The following is a 15,340-nucleotide window of genomic DNA, read 5'->3' as shown; positions in this document are numbered from 1 at the left end:
TGTCTGTGCGAGAATGTGAATAACCATACTCTGCAGAAACATTACATACTGAGGTGAGCCTCCCACGCAGGTGTCTGGGGTCAGAATTCATCTAATGTACCCAAGGCTGATTTTCATGAATTTCAAATAGTGAGGTTAGTCAGCTCAGCTTCTGAAAACAAGCAGCTCTACAATGACAAGGTATCTTTTTGGTTTTGTTTTTAACTTTATGCTTTTTCAAATCCAGAACTACCTAGGCAGGTGGCAGCATCCAGCCATGAGAGAGCACAATTGCCACAGCACCCGGATGTGAAAGAAAGGATTTCAAGATGAAAGTCAAAGTAGCAGGAGATGCCCCCAGCCTGCCCAGATGGCAGCCTCGTTGAGCCAAGCTCCAACCTGCCCCTGCTTTGAAAGGACAAGGCAGAGTAACGTGTAAATTGCTTCATCTCCCTGCTGTTATCCTGACACAAATCCTCTAGGGCCCAGGCTAGTGGCAGAGAAAAGGACTCATCTCTATGACACAAATACAGGCTTGAGGTAGGCATGTCACAGTCAGGATGGGATGGTTCAAAGTGGGTTACATAAAAATGTAATTTAGGAGCACAGAGGAGGAACAGCACTCTAACCCAAGGGTAATGTGACATGATTGGATGGCAAGAACGATCCACATTTAAGGCTTCTTTCTGAGAGACAGAAGCAAAAAAGTAGACAGGTGCATGCATTTAATCAACCAAACATGTACAATGGGAGCATAAGGATACATATTTTCTTCTTCTAAGGAAAGCGAGTCTGTGTTTGTAAAACTATTACAGAAACAGTATGACCAAAGCTTACCTCCTCCCTGTTAAGCTTTTAGATGACAAAATAGCTCTGTCACAAAAGGTGGTAAAAGAAATAAAGAATTCTCCTTGGAAAGGAGCTAAAAGGGGCCTAAGTGCCTCTCCTGACAACATAGCAAATCAAGGCCAGAGCCAAAGCTGTATGTAATTCAGTGTTTCCAATTAGCAAGCCTCTGCTTACAGTCAGGGCAACTGGTTCCTAGGCTGCAAATATCGCTTAATGTTTTCAATTACTCTGAAAGGCTCAGGAGGAAAGAAAGAAAAAAGCACTTACCTTTGACAATTTGCTTCGCACAAGCATTGTAAACCTGCTCTTGGGTCGTATTGGGCGGCAGCACCCTGTCAAAGACATACGGCTTTCCTTGCTGAAAAAGACAGACAAAAGAAAGAAAAAAAGTGAGGAAAATGCATTAGACGTTTAGGCTTCAAAAGCACCAGTATTAGTGGTTAGACCACAGCTACTGAATCTTTAGCTCTATTCTTTAATGTTGTTCCTTACCAAGATTAGGCAGGTTTATAAGCGTGACTCATACATGCATTATGCAAATGTCATTGTATGTAGAGTCTGTGAGCCAATGTGAAACACTCTTCAGATGAAAAGTAGACTGAATAAATAAATATTTATTGGGAGCTTACACAGAGTCAGGCATGGACTGTGTACTGAGCAAATCATAAAACAGTTCTTAACAATCTAAATGAGTGAAACAGATGTTAGATAGGCAAGAAACGAAACATATATGAAAATGCAAAATGACTGGGGCCGATGTCATGGTATAGTAGGATACACCTCCTTCTGTAGCACAGGCATCCCATATGGGTGCTGGTTCTAATCCTGGTAGCCCTGCTTCCCATCCAGCTCCCTGCTGTGGCCTATGAAGGCAGTAGAGCATGGCCCAAAGCTTTGGGATCCTTCACCCATGTGGGAGACCTGGTAGAAGCTCCTGCCTCTTGGCTTTGGATCAGCTCAGCTCTAGCCACTGTGCCCATCTGGGGAGTGAACAAGTGGATAGAAAATCTCTGTCTCTCCTCTCTGTAGCTCTGCTTTTCAAATAAAAATAAAACATTTTCTGGTTAATGAAAAATTGCTAGGTATAAAAAGATGGGACTGAAGGGATGATACAGAGAGCAAGAATGGCTTTGCTGAAGAGGTGAATCTTTAAAGGATTCCAATGATCGTCGTGGAAGAACACTGCAGGCTGAGAGTCCAGAAGCTCACTGAAGGCCTGGAGTGTTCAAGCAACTGGTGTGGAGTGCAAAGCGAGGAATACAAGAAAATCAGGGACAGTTCTTGGAAAGCTCTGCTTGCCAAAGTACTGTGCTTGGATTCTATTTGGTGGAAAGGGGTCAGAACCAGAGCTCAGAGGCTGCTCTTAGCCTAAGTGGTGTCTTAACTAGGTTGAGGTTGTCAAGACAAAACGGGCCACCTGCGGGAGAAATCAGGACATTATTCCATGTCTTGGAATTTGGTTTGATACTGTGCTATGTATGACTCCAGGAAACAAACAGCATAATAAAAGGGGAAATGTTCTAGCAGCCCATTTCATGAGCTCAGGGGCTGCTGAGTTCTTCCGTGGCCGGCCCAGTGTGAACAGTGAGACAGAAGGCAAACAGGAAAGAGAGAGACAAGTTCCCTCCCACCCTGCACGCCCTGCAGCTGGCTGGGGACGCAAGAAGCATGCAAGGACAGCCTGACTCCTCCGCAAGATAACCACTCTGTTGGTTTGTGACCTGAGCAGAGCCGGACTGCAGGTGGCAACCTGTGCTTTAGGCCTCACACTTGAGCTCTCCTCTTTGAAAATACAGTTGAGCCAGCTAGGTAAATGAGCTACTTCCAGTTAATCTCAGAAAAATGACAGTTTTCCTGTGCTGTGACATTTTGTTTTTATGCAAAACAGTGAAACCAGAGTCATTCTGCTAAAATTACAGAAAATTATGAGATAATTTTTCTGATGTTTTGTTCTCAGCAAATCTCCACTAGCAAACCAAGGAATATTCTTCATCCCAATCTATTGGCTCTACATTCTTACTAGCTTTGCCCATTGGTAAAATTCAACTCCAGGTCAGTTTGTCAATGATAAGAACAAATGTTTTAGAGTTTGTGTAGCATCCTTTGAATCTTTTGGAAAGATAATGCAGCTTTACTTAATTTTATTTCTATCTCTCAAAACTTAATTAGAATCAGCAAAATACACTTAACAAAAAATGACCTATTATAATGTATAATACAAATAATTGGATTCTCCAACTTTGCATTTCAATTTATTTTTAAATTTTTAAAAATAAGTTTTGCTTTGTTTAGAGAGGCAGAGAGACACAGTACTCTCATCTGCTGGTTCACTCCCTAGGATCAGGCAGAGCCAAAGTCAGGAGCCAGGAACTCAATCCAGATGTCCCACATGGCTGTCCAGAATCCAATCACTGGAGCCTCCCAGCTGCCTCAGAGTACACACCTGCAAGCAGCGGAATCACAGGGGAACCAAGACAAACTCACGACCCTAGGGGCAGGTGTACCAAGTGGCTTCTTACCTAGCAGAACAAACGCTCACTCCTGCTCTTCAATGTCCATTGGCATAGATTATACTTTCAATTTAAGAAAATCGTAGAGCAAGAAATCCATACTGTTTGTATCAAGTGACAAATAATAATATCTTTCCTAACTACAAGTTAACTCCCAAACCCACTGGAAAAACAGTTTGTTATGAGAACTGCCTTGGCAGGATAAACACATTAAGTAGTTAAAAATGCAAACTGGGCAGACACTGAGGAAAGAGGTGTTAACCCGCTACTTGGACTCCCTCAGCCTACATCAGAGTGCCAGCCTGGGTCCTGGACACTGCTTCCAATCCAGCCGCCTGCTCTTGCACCCGGGAAGCAGCAGATGATGGTCCAAGCAACGGACTTCCTGCCGCCCATGTAGATGGAATTCCTGGCTCCTGGCTTTGGTCTGGTCCAGGCTTTACTGTTAGAGGAATTTGGGGAGTGCACTAGATGATAAAAGACCTCTCTCCACCCCATGCCCTCCTCTCTCTCCCTACACACACACACACCCCTACCTCTGAATCTACGTCACTCTACATTTCAAAATAAGTATGTAAATCCTTTTTTAAAAATTTACTTTATTTTTATTAGAAAGTCATATATACAGAAAGGAGGAGAGACAGAGAAGATCTTCCATTCAATGATTCACCCCCCCCAAGCAGCCACAATGGCCAGAGCTGAGCCAATCCAAAGCCAGGAGCCAAGAGCCTCTTCCAGGTCTCCCATGCGGGTGCAGGGTTCCAAGGCCTTGGGCCATCTTCGACTGCTTTCCCAGGCCACAGGCAGAAAGCTGGATAGGAAGTAAGGCTGCCAAGATTAGAACCGGCACCCATATGGGATCCCAGTGCATGCAAGGTGCGGACTTTAGCCACTAGGCTACTGCGCCAAACCCTGTAAATTGTTTTTTGTTTGTTTAAAGTAAACATTTTACGTGTCTTTTCATGCACTGAATTAGTTACAGGCTTTTATTTTAGATGAAGCTTAACATCTTGGAAAAAGTCTGATTAGAATTTAGTTACGGAACATTTTCAAATTGACATAATGTAGCTGGTACAGCTGAATGTGCAACTGCCATTTTTCAAAACATCAATACAAATCACTCTTTGCTACTTTAGTAATAGGATGAAAATTTCACAAGCCCTTGCTGAGACTTGAACAAAGACCACCTCCTCTCCCAGCTCCCCTGCAGTTTCCAAGAAGAGAAGCACTTCCCTAGGTCCTGTTTCATGGTGGCCCAGGGGTTCTGCAGGCATCCATTGGGTGACCCTAAGTTTAGAGCTTAAGGAGTAGACTTTTCAAATCACATTTTACTATGGGTGCTAGTTACCAACAGCTGGAACTGGACAACAAAATCATTGTTTCCTCCTCCTGGAGACACTTTCCCTTCCTGTGTCCAGCACACGGTTCTCCCCAACATCTCTGGCTGACTCCACCAGTGTCCTCTGAGACGCCTCAAGGACACTGATTCAGGGTTCAGAATTTGTGTGCATTTAGCAGTGCTGTGTGTGTGTGTGTGTGTGTGTGTGTGTGCAGACTTCAAGACAAAGCTTTTCTCTGTTAACACTCTTGAGCTCCAGGTAATTTATATGATTATTTCAAGCCTTCATCCTCACCAGGATTCCAGATTCACAAGCTTACTAGATATCTCCTCTCGGGTGACCACAGGCCATCTCAAAATCAGCTGACCAGAAGGGAAGCACCAAACCACCCCCCCAAAATCTGATAACTGTGCCTCCAATTACACAGTTGCTCAGATGAACCATCCAAGAGGAATTCACAAAATGCCCTATATTTTATATCTAGAACATGCCCCCAAATCCAGCGTTTCTACCAGCTACACCATACTGCCTCAATTCACCATTTCTCTAGCCATCTTTTCTGTACAACAGCTACAGCCTCCTGACTGTTCTACCTGGGTCTATTTTTGCTTCGAATAACACAGCTTGCATTTGCTGACCGGCCTGAGCTTCCTAAAAGGGCCATCACATAGAAACATCTCCCCACTTACTCCCCTGCAATGGTTCCAGTTACACTTAGACTCAACCCTCTTTTCCCTCAGCTCCCTGGACTTACTCCTGGACCAGGGCTTTTTGTCCTACTTGGAATCTTGGCCCCTAACCCTTCCTTCACCCGAGGAGTCTCTCACTTCAGATCTTTCAGCTCTCTCCTTACCACCCTTTAGATCTCAACTCAAATTTCTCCTCCTCTGAGGGCTCCATCCCCACCCTGGCATCACTCTCTGTCACACTGCCCTCTTTGCTCTGCTCCATGACAATTAGCATGTGACCTATTTTCAGCATACTAATAACCACTACAATGAACCCATCTAATGAGCTGTAACAGAAGCCAAGCATAACTCCTAAGACATAACTACATGCAGGCAAACCTGCTACAATTTATAAAGAGAACCCAGATGAAACACACATACTGCATAGGTATTCTTCCTGAAGACGAGGTACAGGTACACTAGCTTTGTCATGAAGCCTCCACACACACAACACTGCTCGCTACACAGGAGCACTGACACTAAAACTAACAACAGGACCACATACAAAAAAATATAGCAGATGGTTCTTACACTTCAATAGTTTAAACAATTGTTTTTAAAAAACAGAAATAATAACACCAGAATTCCTATCAAGTTGTTGAGAGCAAAATGCCTATGAACCATATGGCCTACCTATTAATACATTTGACCTGATACCCAACAGCTGTTCCCCACCTGAAAGGAATAGCACCCTGGAGATGAAGGAGGGCAAGAGACTCACCTAAACAGACGATGAGCACCAGGAGTACGTTAAGCAAAAGAATATTAATTATCCCAAAGAGAGACAGTCAAGAAATAATCTCCAAGGCAGGTCAAGAGTTGTGATCACAGTTTGTCAATGATTTGAATATTTATTCCATCTTTACTAAAAATGAAATAGAATGAGGGAGGGGTTAGATTTCCAGAGAGAAATGTAAACTCCCTCTGGGGAATTATCAGGGGCGGGGACTGGGGCAGCAGAGGGGGGAGGAGGAGGGTGGTAGTACTCACAGAAAGTTCGTGGACAGCAACTGATGACTAACAACAGTCATTAACCCTGCCAGGCATTTCTGTGACATCATTCTTGAAAGTGCAGAGAACACAAGCTCTTTTTTACCTAAACTACCCAACCGCTTACACTGTTCCCCAACACCATCATCAACCATTATGACCCATGCCTTTTCAATTCCTCTCATTAAACACTCTCATTCACTCTTCACATTGGGCATTATCATCCTCCCAGTTCACAAATGAGAACAAGGCTGAGTCACATAGGCAGCTCTCTGACTTTGGGAAACACTACTTGAAGGCCCTGATTTCAAGTGTTCTTCCTTTACACAGTGCCTTTTTCCCAAAGCTAGCAACTTACTGGAAAAGTGGAAGTTATACAAAACAACTTGTGAAATGCTGAGATAAGGAAGATTAAAACAAAGCAATGAGCCAGTCAACAAAAGATAGGGACACCCCACCCCCACTACAGTGTGTATCAGTCAAGAAAGTGTTAACCCTGAAGGTGGGACTGGCAAGGAGACAATGAAAAAGGGCTTAGGATCTGGGAAGAAAGGCAGTATTGGTGACACAAATGGAGGGGTGCAGATGGCAAGCATTCTTTTCAACAGAAGGACCAAAAACATGCAAAGCCTGCTCAGAGACCAAGAAAAGACAGATGTAAAGCTTGCCATGAAAAGTTCAAGTTATTAAGAAAAACTCTAGAAAGTCTCAGAGCTCAAAGGTCCTTTCAGGCCACTCCTACCCAACCCACGTTTTATAGAGTGAAGTCAAAACAGGGCAGCTGACTGGCAGTCAGTGAGGGAGACAGCAGGGTGTGACGGCCTTCGGACCTTGGCGCCCTACCTTTTGGTGCAGGAATGCTGTTCTCAACCCACCCAACGACTCCAAACAAGGAAATAGTTAGCATGAGCCTCTCCTCCTTTCTTCTTTCCCTGCTTTCTTCCCAATCAATGCTAAGTTATTTCCACATGCATAATAAATTAGTTAACAAGAAGCTGCTGCTTTGAGAGTTGTACTGCACACCAGCAAAGTGGAAACCACAGCCTCTTAGAGGCAATATGCACCTGAGAGTCGTCCCGCTCAATCACCTCTTAATGCACAACACCCAGCTTTATGAGCCTGCAGCAGGTACCGCGAACCTGCTGGTAACTCAACCAGCTCTAATGGTTGGTCAGTCATGACCTTATACGGATTTAATATGAGGAAGACAGCACATGGCAGACAAGGCAGAAGTCCTGCCCAGGTCGCAGCTTTGCATCATATTGGAAGCGCTGTGTTCGCCACCCAAATGCTTTCAGAAGGACTCTCTTCCTAACAGTTGCAGGGATCCATTCAGACTTGAAGGACTCTAAAGATGCTCAAAGTTAGGCAAGCATTACCTTAGTGACACACTCACCATCAGTACAGGGCTTTCAGGATGGCCTGAAAGAACACTTCTAAAGCATTCACTAAAAATCAGAAGTCTTAGGTGACTGCTAAAACTCATTTTTTATTAACACAAACATCCTACCAGAAGTTTTATTTATTAAAATATAACTGATAGGAGTGGCATTGTGGCATTTCAGTGTAAGCTGCCACGTGCAGTGCCTGAATCTCATATGGACCCCAAGTCAATTCCCAACTGTCTCATTTCCCTCCTTCTCTGTAACTCTTTCAAATAAGAAATAATTTTAAAAACATGACTGACATATCATAAAATACATCCTTTAATAAGAGTATACCATTACCAATACCACTCTGTAGTTACAGAACAGTCATCATCCCAAAAAGAGACCCTATACCCCTTAGCAGTCACTTGCCAACCTCACAGGCTGGGTCCAGCGTGGTAGCCTAGTGGCTAAAGTCCTTGCCTTGCATGCAAAGGGATCCCATATGAGTGCCAGTTCATGTCCCTGCCACTCCACTTCCCTTCCAGCACCTTGCTTGTGGCCTGGGAAAGCAGTAGAGGATGACCCAAGGTCTTGGAACCCTGCACCCGCCTAGGAGACCCAGAAGAGGCTCTGGGCTCCTGGCTTCGGATTGGCCCATTGTGGCCACTTGGGGAGTGAGCCAGCAAACGGAAGATCTTTGTTTCTCCTCTCTGTAAACTTGACTTTTTCAATTAAAACAAAATATATATATTTTTTAAATTTCACATGCTGTAGCCTTGGGACATTATCCTGGAAAGGGAGATACCTCTATCTTCCTAACTGGGTGCTGGTTACTGGCAAAGCCTGACCCACTGTGTCTTCTCTACAGAGATGGTTAGCAATTCCCAATCTACACAAAGAAGCACTGCTGGCTCATGGAGGACTGCTCACCAGGCATCCTGTGTGTAATGGCACAGGGCAGGTGCTCAGCCAGCTGCTGCTGGCGACAATGACTCAAGCCTGCTACGGGGAGGAGCGAGGCAGGGGAACAGAGCACGGCCAGGCAATGCAGGGCTGGGAGATATGCACTGTCTCTCCCCCACCTGTGAGAAACTTGGCTTGCTGCTTCTCATTCTCATCCCAAGACTAGGATCAACAGCCCTGGATTGCTCTGTCTCTGCAGGCCTTCACCCCATCACCTCTCCGTCCATTATCCAGATCTGACTTTCCCAGTCCCATGGCAGAAAAAAATCTGCACTGTGCATGCTGATGCAAAACACCCCACACCTGCCTGTGGCCATCAGCTCTTTTTCATCACTGTCACACCCTCTGCCAAGTCCAGCAATCTGCAAAAGCAGCTCAACAAGGAGGCCCAAAGCCATGCTCAGCTCACTCCAGCACCTCACCACCTATGTCCTTTCACACTGGGATGATGCCCTGACTAAAGATCTAAACACAAAGCCAGCATGAGTTCCAGGTCTTCCCTCCCCCTCCCCACTGGCTCTGTGCCCCAAGAAAGGTGGCTGGTGCCAGCTCCGGTCAAAGCCAAGGCTGCTCCCTGGAGAGTCTGCATTGAGGCAGACATCCCCAAAGCAGCAGCCAGCTTCTGATGGAGTTGCCAAGGCAATGCCAACTGCTTTGTGCACTGCCAACGAACAAAAGCAGCAAACACAAGAACTGAGCCTTGCAAGCCTTCTTCCTGCAGGAAACCAGGCTAGAATTCTTTCCTTTCTGCCAGAATCCCCACTGTGTGGATACACAGGCACTGTCAAGATCGCAGACAGCTATTGGAGAAACCTTCTGGTAAGGCAGGATGCCCAGGCGAAAATGAAGAAATTCAGAACCGCTGCCTGGCTAATGGACATAATAAAGACAGAAGCATCACTTCTGTGAAACAGAACAATGGAACCTGTATCTCAAAAAGCAGGTTTTAATTTGTATGTGACTGCCATTTTACATCCAGTACAACAGAGTCCTGCCCCTGCTGCAGTCCGTATCTGAATCACCCAGTCCCCGCAGGGATTAGTGGGAAAAGCCAGGCCGATGGCTTTCCTTCCCAGGACCTCACCCCTCAGGGATCTGGAAACTTCAACAATGTTCTGGGTGTCTTGCTCCCTCTGTAAAGTGGCTGACAGATTCTCTTCAGCTCTCATATGCCACAATGGCTAAGAGCAGCAGAGGGATTCTGGGATTTTCCTACAAGATAGCTGCTGTTTTGACTACCGATAGCTGACAGCCCATAAACTTGAAGTCCCAGATACTACACCTCAGAGAAAGAAATACAAATGATTATTTCAGCAGACCTGGTTTTCTGCCAGGTTAGGCTAGGGGGAAAAAAAATCAGTGTTCTTTCACTGGAAAAGAGGTGAAAAGCTCAACTTCGCTGCAGGTAGAATGAGGATTTGTGTTATCAAAGACAAGATAACAAGGACAGCACAGAGCCTCCTCCAGGGGCCAGGCTGCCCTGGTGGCAGCTTCCCACTGCAGCTCTGTGTCATCTGGTCAAGCTGTCATTCAAGAAATGCTGCCAGTTCATGATGACACTGCCGGCATGAAAGCCACATGGCGACCCAAGCAACGATCTCCTTCTTTCAGTAGACAAATACACGGTGAGAGCTTTCGCCCAAACCTTGACCTGGCTAGGCCTGGTGCACACTGAGGCATCTGATAAATATACCGTCATGAACTTAGGGCAGGCAGACTTAGAGTTTATTAACTTCCATTCACTTTTCAGTAACAGCTTATGTAACTGTAACTACCCTATGTACTGGATGGAGGTTTGGCTTTTATGTTGTGTTCAGCTTCCTTATCTCCCTTGGTGCCTTACAGCTTGGCAGGGGGACCAACAGGAATGTTAGCTTCCCTGTCTGGCAATGGAGAGTATTTTTCCATGGCCGTGAGGAAGCCAATAATCTGAGCCCAGACTAAGGTTCAGGATTTTTGGCTCCTAGCCATACCTTCTTGCTATAATGGCATGTCACATCTCATATTTGCTCCTCCAAGAAAATATTAGCATACAGATTTTCTAAGAATTCCACATTTGAATGCCTCTGACTAAACAACACACCTATCTTTTCTAGATCCTTTCCTCTATAAATTAAAAGATAGTCTTTCTGACTCTAACACGCTGTAATATGAAGGGGCTTCAAAAATTTCATGGAAAATAGCACAAAAAGATAATGTGAATTTTCCATGAACTTCATGAAGCCCTATTGTAATACCACATGCCATGTTTAGGACATGATATACTATAACCATAAGCATAATATACTATAACCATAAGCATAAAGCTTACATCTATTGCTACCGATAAAATGGTACCTATAGGGCCCAATGTGATGGCTCAGTGGCTAAAATTCTTGCCTGTATGAGCCAGGATCCCATATGGGTGCCAGTTCATGTCCCAGTTGTTCCATTTCCCATCCAGCTCCCAGCTTATGGCATGAGAAAGCAGTAGAGGATGGCCCAAAGCCCTGGGTTCCTACACCCACGTGGGAGACCCAGAAGAAACTCCTGCCTCCTGGTTTTGTAACAGCTGAGCTCTTGCCGTTGCAGCCACCTGGGAGTGAACTAGTGGATGGAGGAACTTTATCTCTCCTTCTCTCTGTAAATTTACCTTTCCAATAAAAAATAAATCTTTTTTTTAAAGATTTATTCATTTTATTACAGCCAGATATACACAGAGGAGGAGAGACAGAGAGGAAGATCTTCCGTCTGATGATTCACTCCCCAAGTGAGCCGCAACGGGTCGGTACGTGCCGATCCAAAGCCGGGAACCTGGAACCTCTTCCGGGTCTCCCACAGAGGTGCAGTGTCCCAATGCATTGGGCCGTCCTCAACTGCTTTCCCAGGCCACAAGCAGGGAGCTGGCTGGGAAGTGGAGCTGCCGGGATTAGAACCGGCGCCCATATGGGATCCCGGGGCTTTCAAGGTGAGGACTTTAGCCGCTAGGCCACGCTGCCGGGCCCAAAATAAATCTTTTTTTAAAAATGATACCTATAAATGACAGAAAAAGAATCCCATTGAACAGAATAATCACATTAACCAAAACTAGCAATAGTCATTAAGATCAGGTGGCTATTCAGTTGGTATCTAACATATAATCCTATTCAACTATAGTGCATTGACTGCCACTCTGAAAAGGTAGATCTCTTCAACTACTCATTGCTCCTAGAATGGGATGAGCTAGAACTTGCACTGCAAGTGGCTCATGATGCAGTCCAAACCAGCAAGACTCAGTCCTCACTAGGAGGAGGGAAATGTGACCTATAGAGGCAATCACCAAACTGGACAAAATGCACAAGTCACTATCTGAGTTGACTCACAGTTTTATACTCAGAAAACTCAGAACAAGAGTAGCTGACACATAAGCTTTGTATCTCATAAAACATGTTTTTAATTTCACTTGGAGAATCGGACACCATCTTTTTAAGGTACTGGAAGGGCTGGGTAGAGCTGGAAGACCAGACTCTCCAACACTTTCCTCTGCCTGCCTGCTGCTCCCCATCCTGCCTAACTCAAAGTTCCACCAAACGAACCACTAATGGATTAGACAACAAAAGGCCACAGTTCCAAAAGGCTCTTCTCAAAAACAGCTATTTAGTCTTCACCTAAGAACAGCAACTAGTTTATCAGATTCATTACCTAACAGAACCAAGATAGGTCAGTTGTCCATTTCTGAGCAGTGAGGTAGGGATGGGAGAGTTTCCAAAGTCAAGCATGGAAAATGGGTACAATTCAGCTGATGGCACTGAAGGGCAATGCCACCCACTTCATAAGCGCCCAAGAATGAGCCAGCAGGTAACTCTTCCGCATATTTTTCAAGCAGCTTTGGCTCAACTACCTAGGGTAATAACTGTTTAACATTTACCCTGATGAGTTGCCCCAGGCCAGCTTCCTGGCTTCTTCTCCCTTGGGAAGGAACCTTGTACTTCCCTTCACATTTCCTTCAGTATCTTCCTCTTCCCGTGTGCTTCTCTTTTAGCCTAAAACGTGCTTTTTATTCTTTTCTATTAATTACTTCACTGTGCTCCCTCCAACGAACATACCCCCAACTCTGTTTCTCCATTGTCAACCCGGAAGGGCAGTCTTCTCTCGCCTCTGCTTCACATTCTGCCTTCTAATTTTTGCTCTCACTTAGCAGCTTTCTTAAAAGACTCCAAGGCCTCCTGATCCACTATTCCAAGCCCCATTGATAGCTTATGGTATAGCCTTAAAATGGAGGCCATTTAAGATTGTGCCCCAGGCCAGGCTTCCTAAACCGCTGCTTTGCCATGTCCCTGGATGCCACACACAATGTTTTGGCTTCTTTCTTCTTTGATTCTTCCTCTAACACTCATTCTCCTGCTTGCCAGCTCCACATGTTCCTGCTGAGTTTCTCTGCACTGATGCGATCCCTCTGAGGAGAAGCTCCAACATTCCTTCAGTTCCCACCTCAAGCCAGGTGCGAAGACTCACAAAAGTCCATCCCCAACTCTAAGTCCCAAGGCCACCTTACTTCACTGTCAGCATCTCTCTCTCTCTTTCGCTCCCTCTTTCTCTCTCTCTCTCACACACACAAACTTCAAAAGTTCATAAACAGATCTGAAAGATAAGCTTATTTCATTACAAAGATCTTTGAAATCCATGGTCATTTTTTTCGCCACGGACTCTTTGAAGATTTCTCTTATGTAGGACTTTCAAAACGTTTTCACAAAATTATTACCTTAATACCATTCTCCACAAACTTTTTCAAGACCCTGTATTATTAGCATAATAACTTACAGCACCCTTTTACAGATTTTTAATTACTTAAGGATATCTTTCCCAGCTTGTCAATCTTCGAACTTCTGGTAGTACGTGTGATAATTATTAACAGTGCTTAAATAGTTGTTATTTAAACTGGGCTTCTGGCGTCGGTTTTTGAATCAATAGGATGTTGATATTTTCATTCCATGGGGTTGGCTCGGTGGTGTAGCAAGTTAAGCCACTGCCTACACTCCCGGCATCCTACATGGGCACAGGCTCAAGTCTCAACGGCTCCACTTCCAATCCATCTCCCTGCAAATCTGTCAGGAGAAACAGCAGAAGATGGTCCAAGTGCTTGCGCCCCTGTATCCTCATAGGAGACCTGGAGGCAGCTCCTGGCTCCTGGTTTCCACCTGCCCCAATCCCATCTACTGCAGCCATCTGGGGAGTGAACCAGCAACAGAAGACCTGTCCGCTTATATGTCTGTTTCTCTCTCCCTCTCTGTAATTCTGCCTTTCAAATAAATAAGTAAGTCTTAAAAAAAAAAATCACTCCAGAACCTGGAGCATTAGCCTAGTAGCTAAAGTCCTAGCCTTGCATGCACTGGGATCCCAGATGGGCACTGGTTCATATCTCAGCTGTTCCATTTCCCTTCCAGCTCCCTGCTTGTATTCCTGGGAAAGCAGTAGAGGATGGCCCAAAGCCTTGGGACCCTGCACCTGTGTGGAAGACTCAGAAGAGGCTCCTGGCACCTGACTCCAAACATTAGAGCCACTTGGGGGGGTGAACCAGCAGAAAGAAGATCTTTCTGTCTGTCTCTCCTTCTCTCTGTAAATCTGTCTTTACAATAAAACCTCAAAAAAAAAATCACTCCATGAACGCACTTGTTCAACAGGTCCATTTTCCAGGCATAGACTATCTGGAGGCTCCACCGTGATGTTTCCCAGCTGGTACTATAATCCCCATTTCACAAATGGAGAAGCCAGAGTTCACAGAGAATGCCTAATAGTCATGCAGAAGTAAGTAGTAAAGCAGGAGGCTCATATCTCCAACCTTCCAGACCTCTCCAACTGTAATGATGTAATGTACCAGCCCCCATCTCAACACAACATTTTCACATCACAGGTAACTCCACTAATCACTGGTGAACAGGGAGATATGTTTTCCTTCTTTGACCAAGAGCACTGAGAGCTCCCCTCAGATCCCACTCAATGTCACTGCAGCCTCCCAAACCACCAGCCGGGCAGCCTCCTGCACATGCAGGGAACCTTACAGACCTGGAGTTCCTCTTTATGCTGTTTCACACAACCAGTATTGACTGTAAGCCTTCCCTGTGCCACGGACTGTCCTAGGAGCTGGAAAAGCATCAGAGGTGACACAGGAGGGGTTTCATGGTCCCTTTGGTTCTAATAGAGTGGGAGGAGACAGGCAACATACAATCATATCACAACCATTTCCATGATGATTTGACGCTAGGACCTCATAGTGGCGGTCCAGACACTTGTTGACCACAGGAGGTGAGGGGCAGAACCCTCCAGAGGAACAACCAGAAAAGTGTAGCTCTGAGCATTCAGTCCATTGGAAAGCAGTGACCATTACACTTAGAGAACAAGAGATAGCACTGTGCAAGAAGATGGTAGAACTGGCAGAAGCCTGGGCTGGAAAGACTTTTGGTCAGTCCATTTGCAAGGAAAGGCCTGATTCTGGCTGCTGTGCAGACAGGTGTTTGCTGAGGGGATTGTAATGCAGATAAAACATGGAGACCAATGAGGAGGCCACTGTAGAAGCCAAGACAGAAATGAAGCAGCCCAGATTAAGGAGGGGAGCAATGGAGACTTGAAACAAGTCTGGGGATTCGGGATTAAAA

At 45.2% G+C, this 15,340-nt stretch overlaps 1 protein-coding gene across 1 annotated transcript in view; it reads right to left on the bottom strand.

Moving 5' to 3' along the window:
• KIF5C (kinesin family member 5C) overlaps positions 1 to 15,340 on the bottom strand; it is a 133,741-nt gene that overhangs the window by 81,154 nt on the left and 37,247 nt on the right. The window contains exon 2 of the mRNA XM_058664200.1: positions 1,096 to 1,186. Within this exon, the coding sequence (XP_058520183.1) occupies positions 1,096 to 1,186 (91 nt within the window). The remainder of the gene's footprint in view (positions 1 to 1,095; positions 1,187 to 15,340) is intronic.

Source organism: Ochotona princeps, chromosome 5 (assembly GCF_030435755.1).
Source record: "Ochotona princeps isolate mOchPri1 chromosome 5, mOchPri1.hap1, whole genome shotgun sequence".
NCBI lineage: Eukaryota > Metazoa > Chordata > Mammalia > Lagomorpha > Ochotonidae > Ochotona > Ochotona princeps.
Note: the sequence above shows the minus strand (reverse complement) of the source record. Positions and strands in the feature narration are given on the sequence as shown.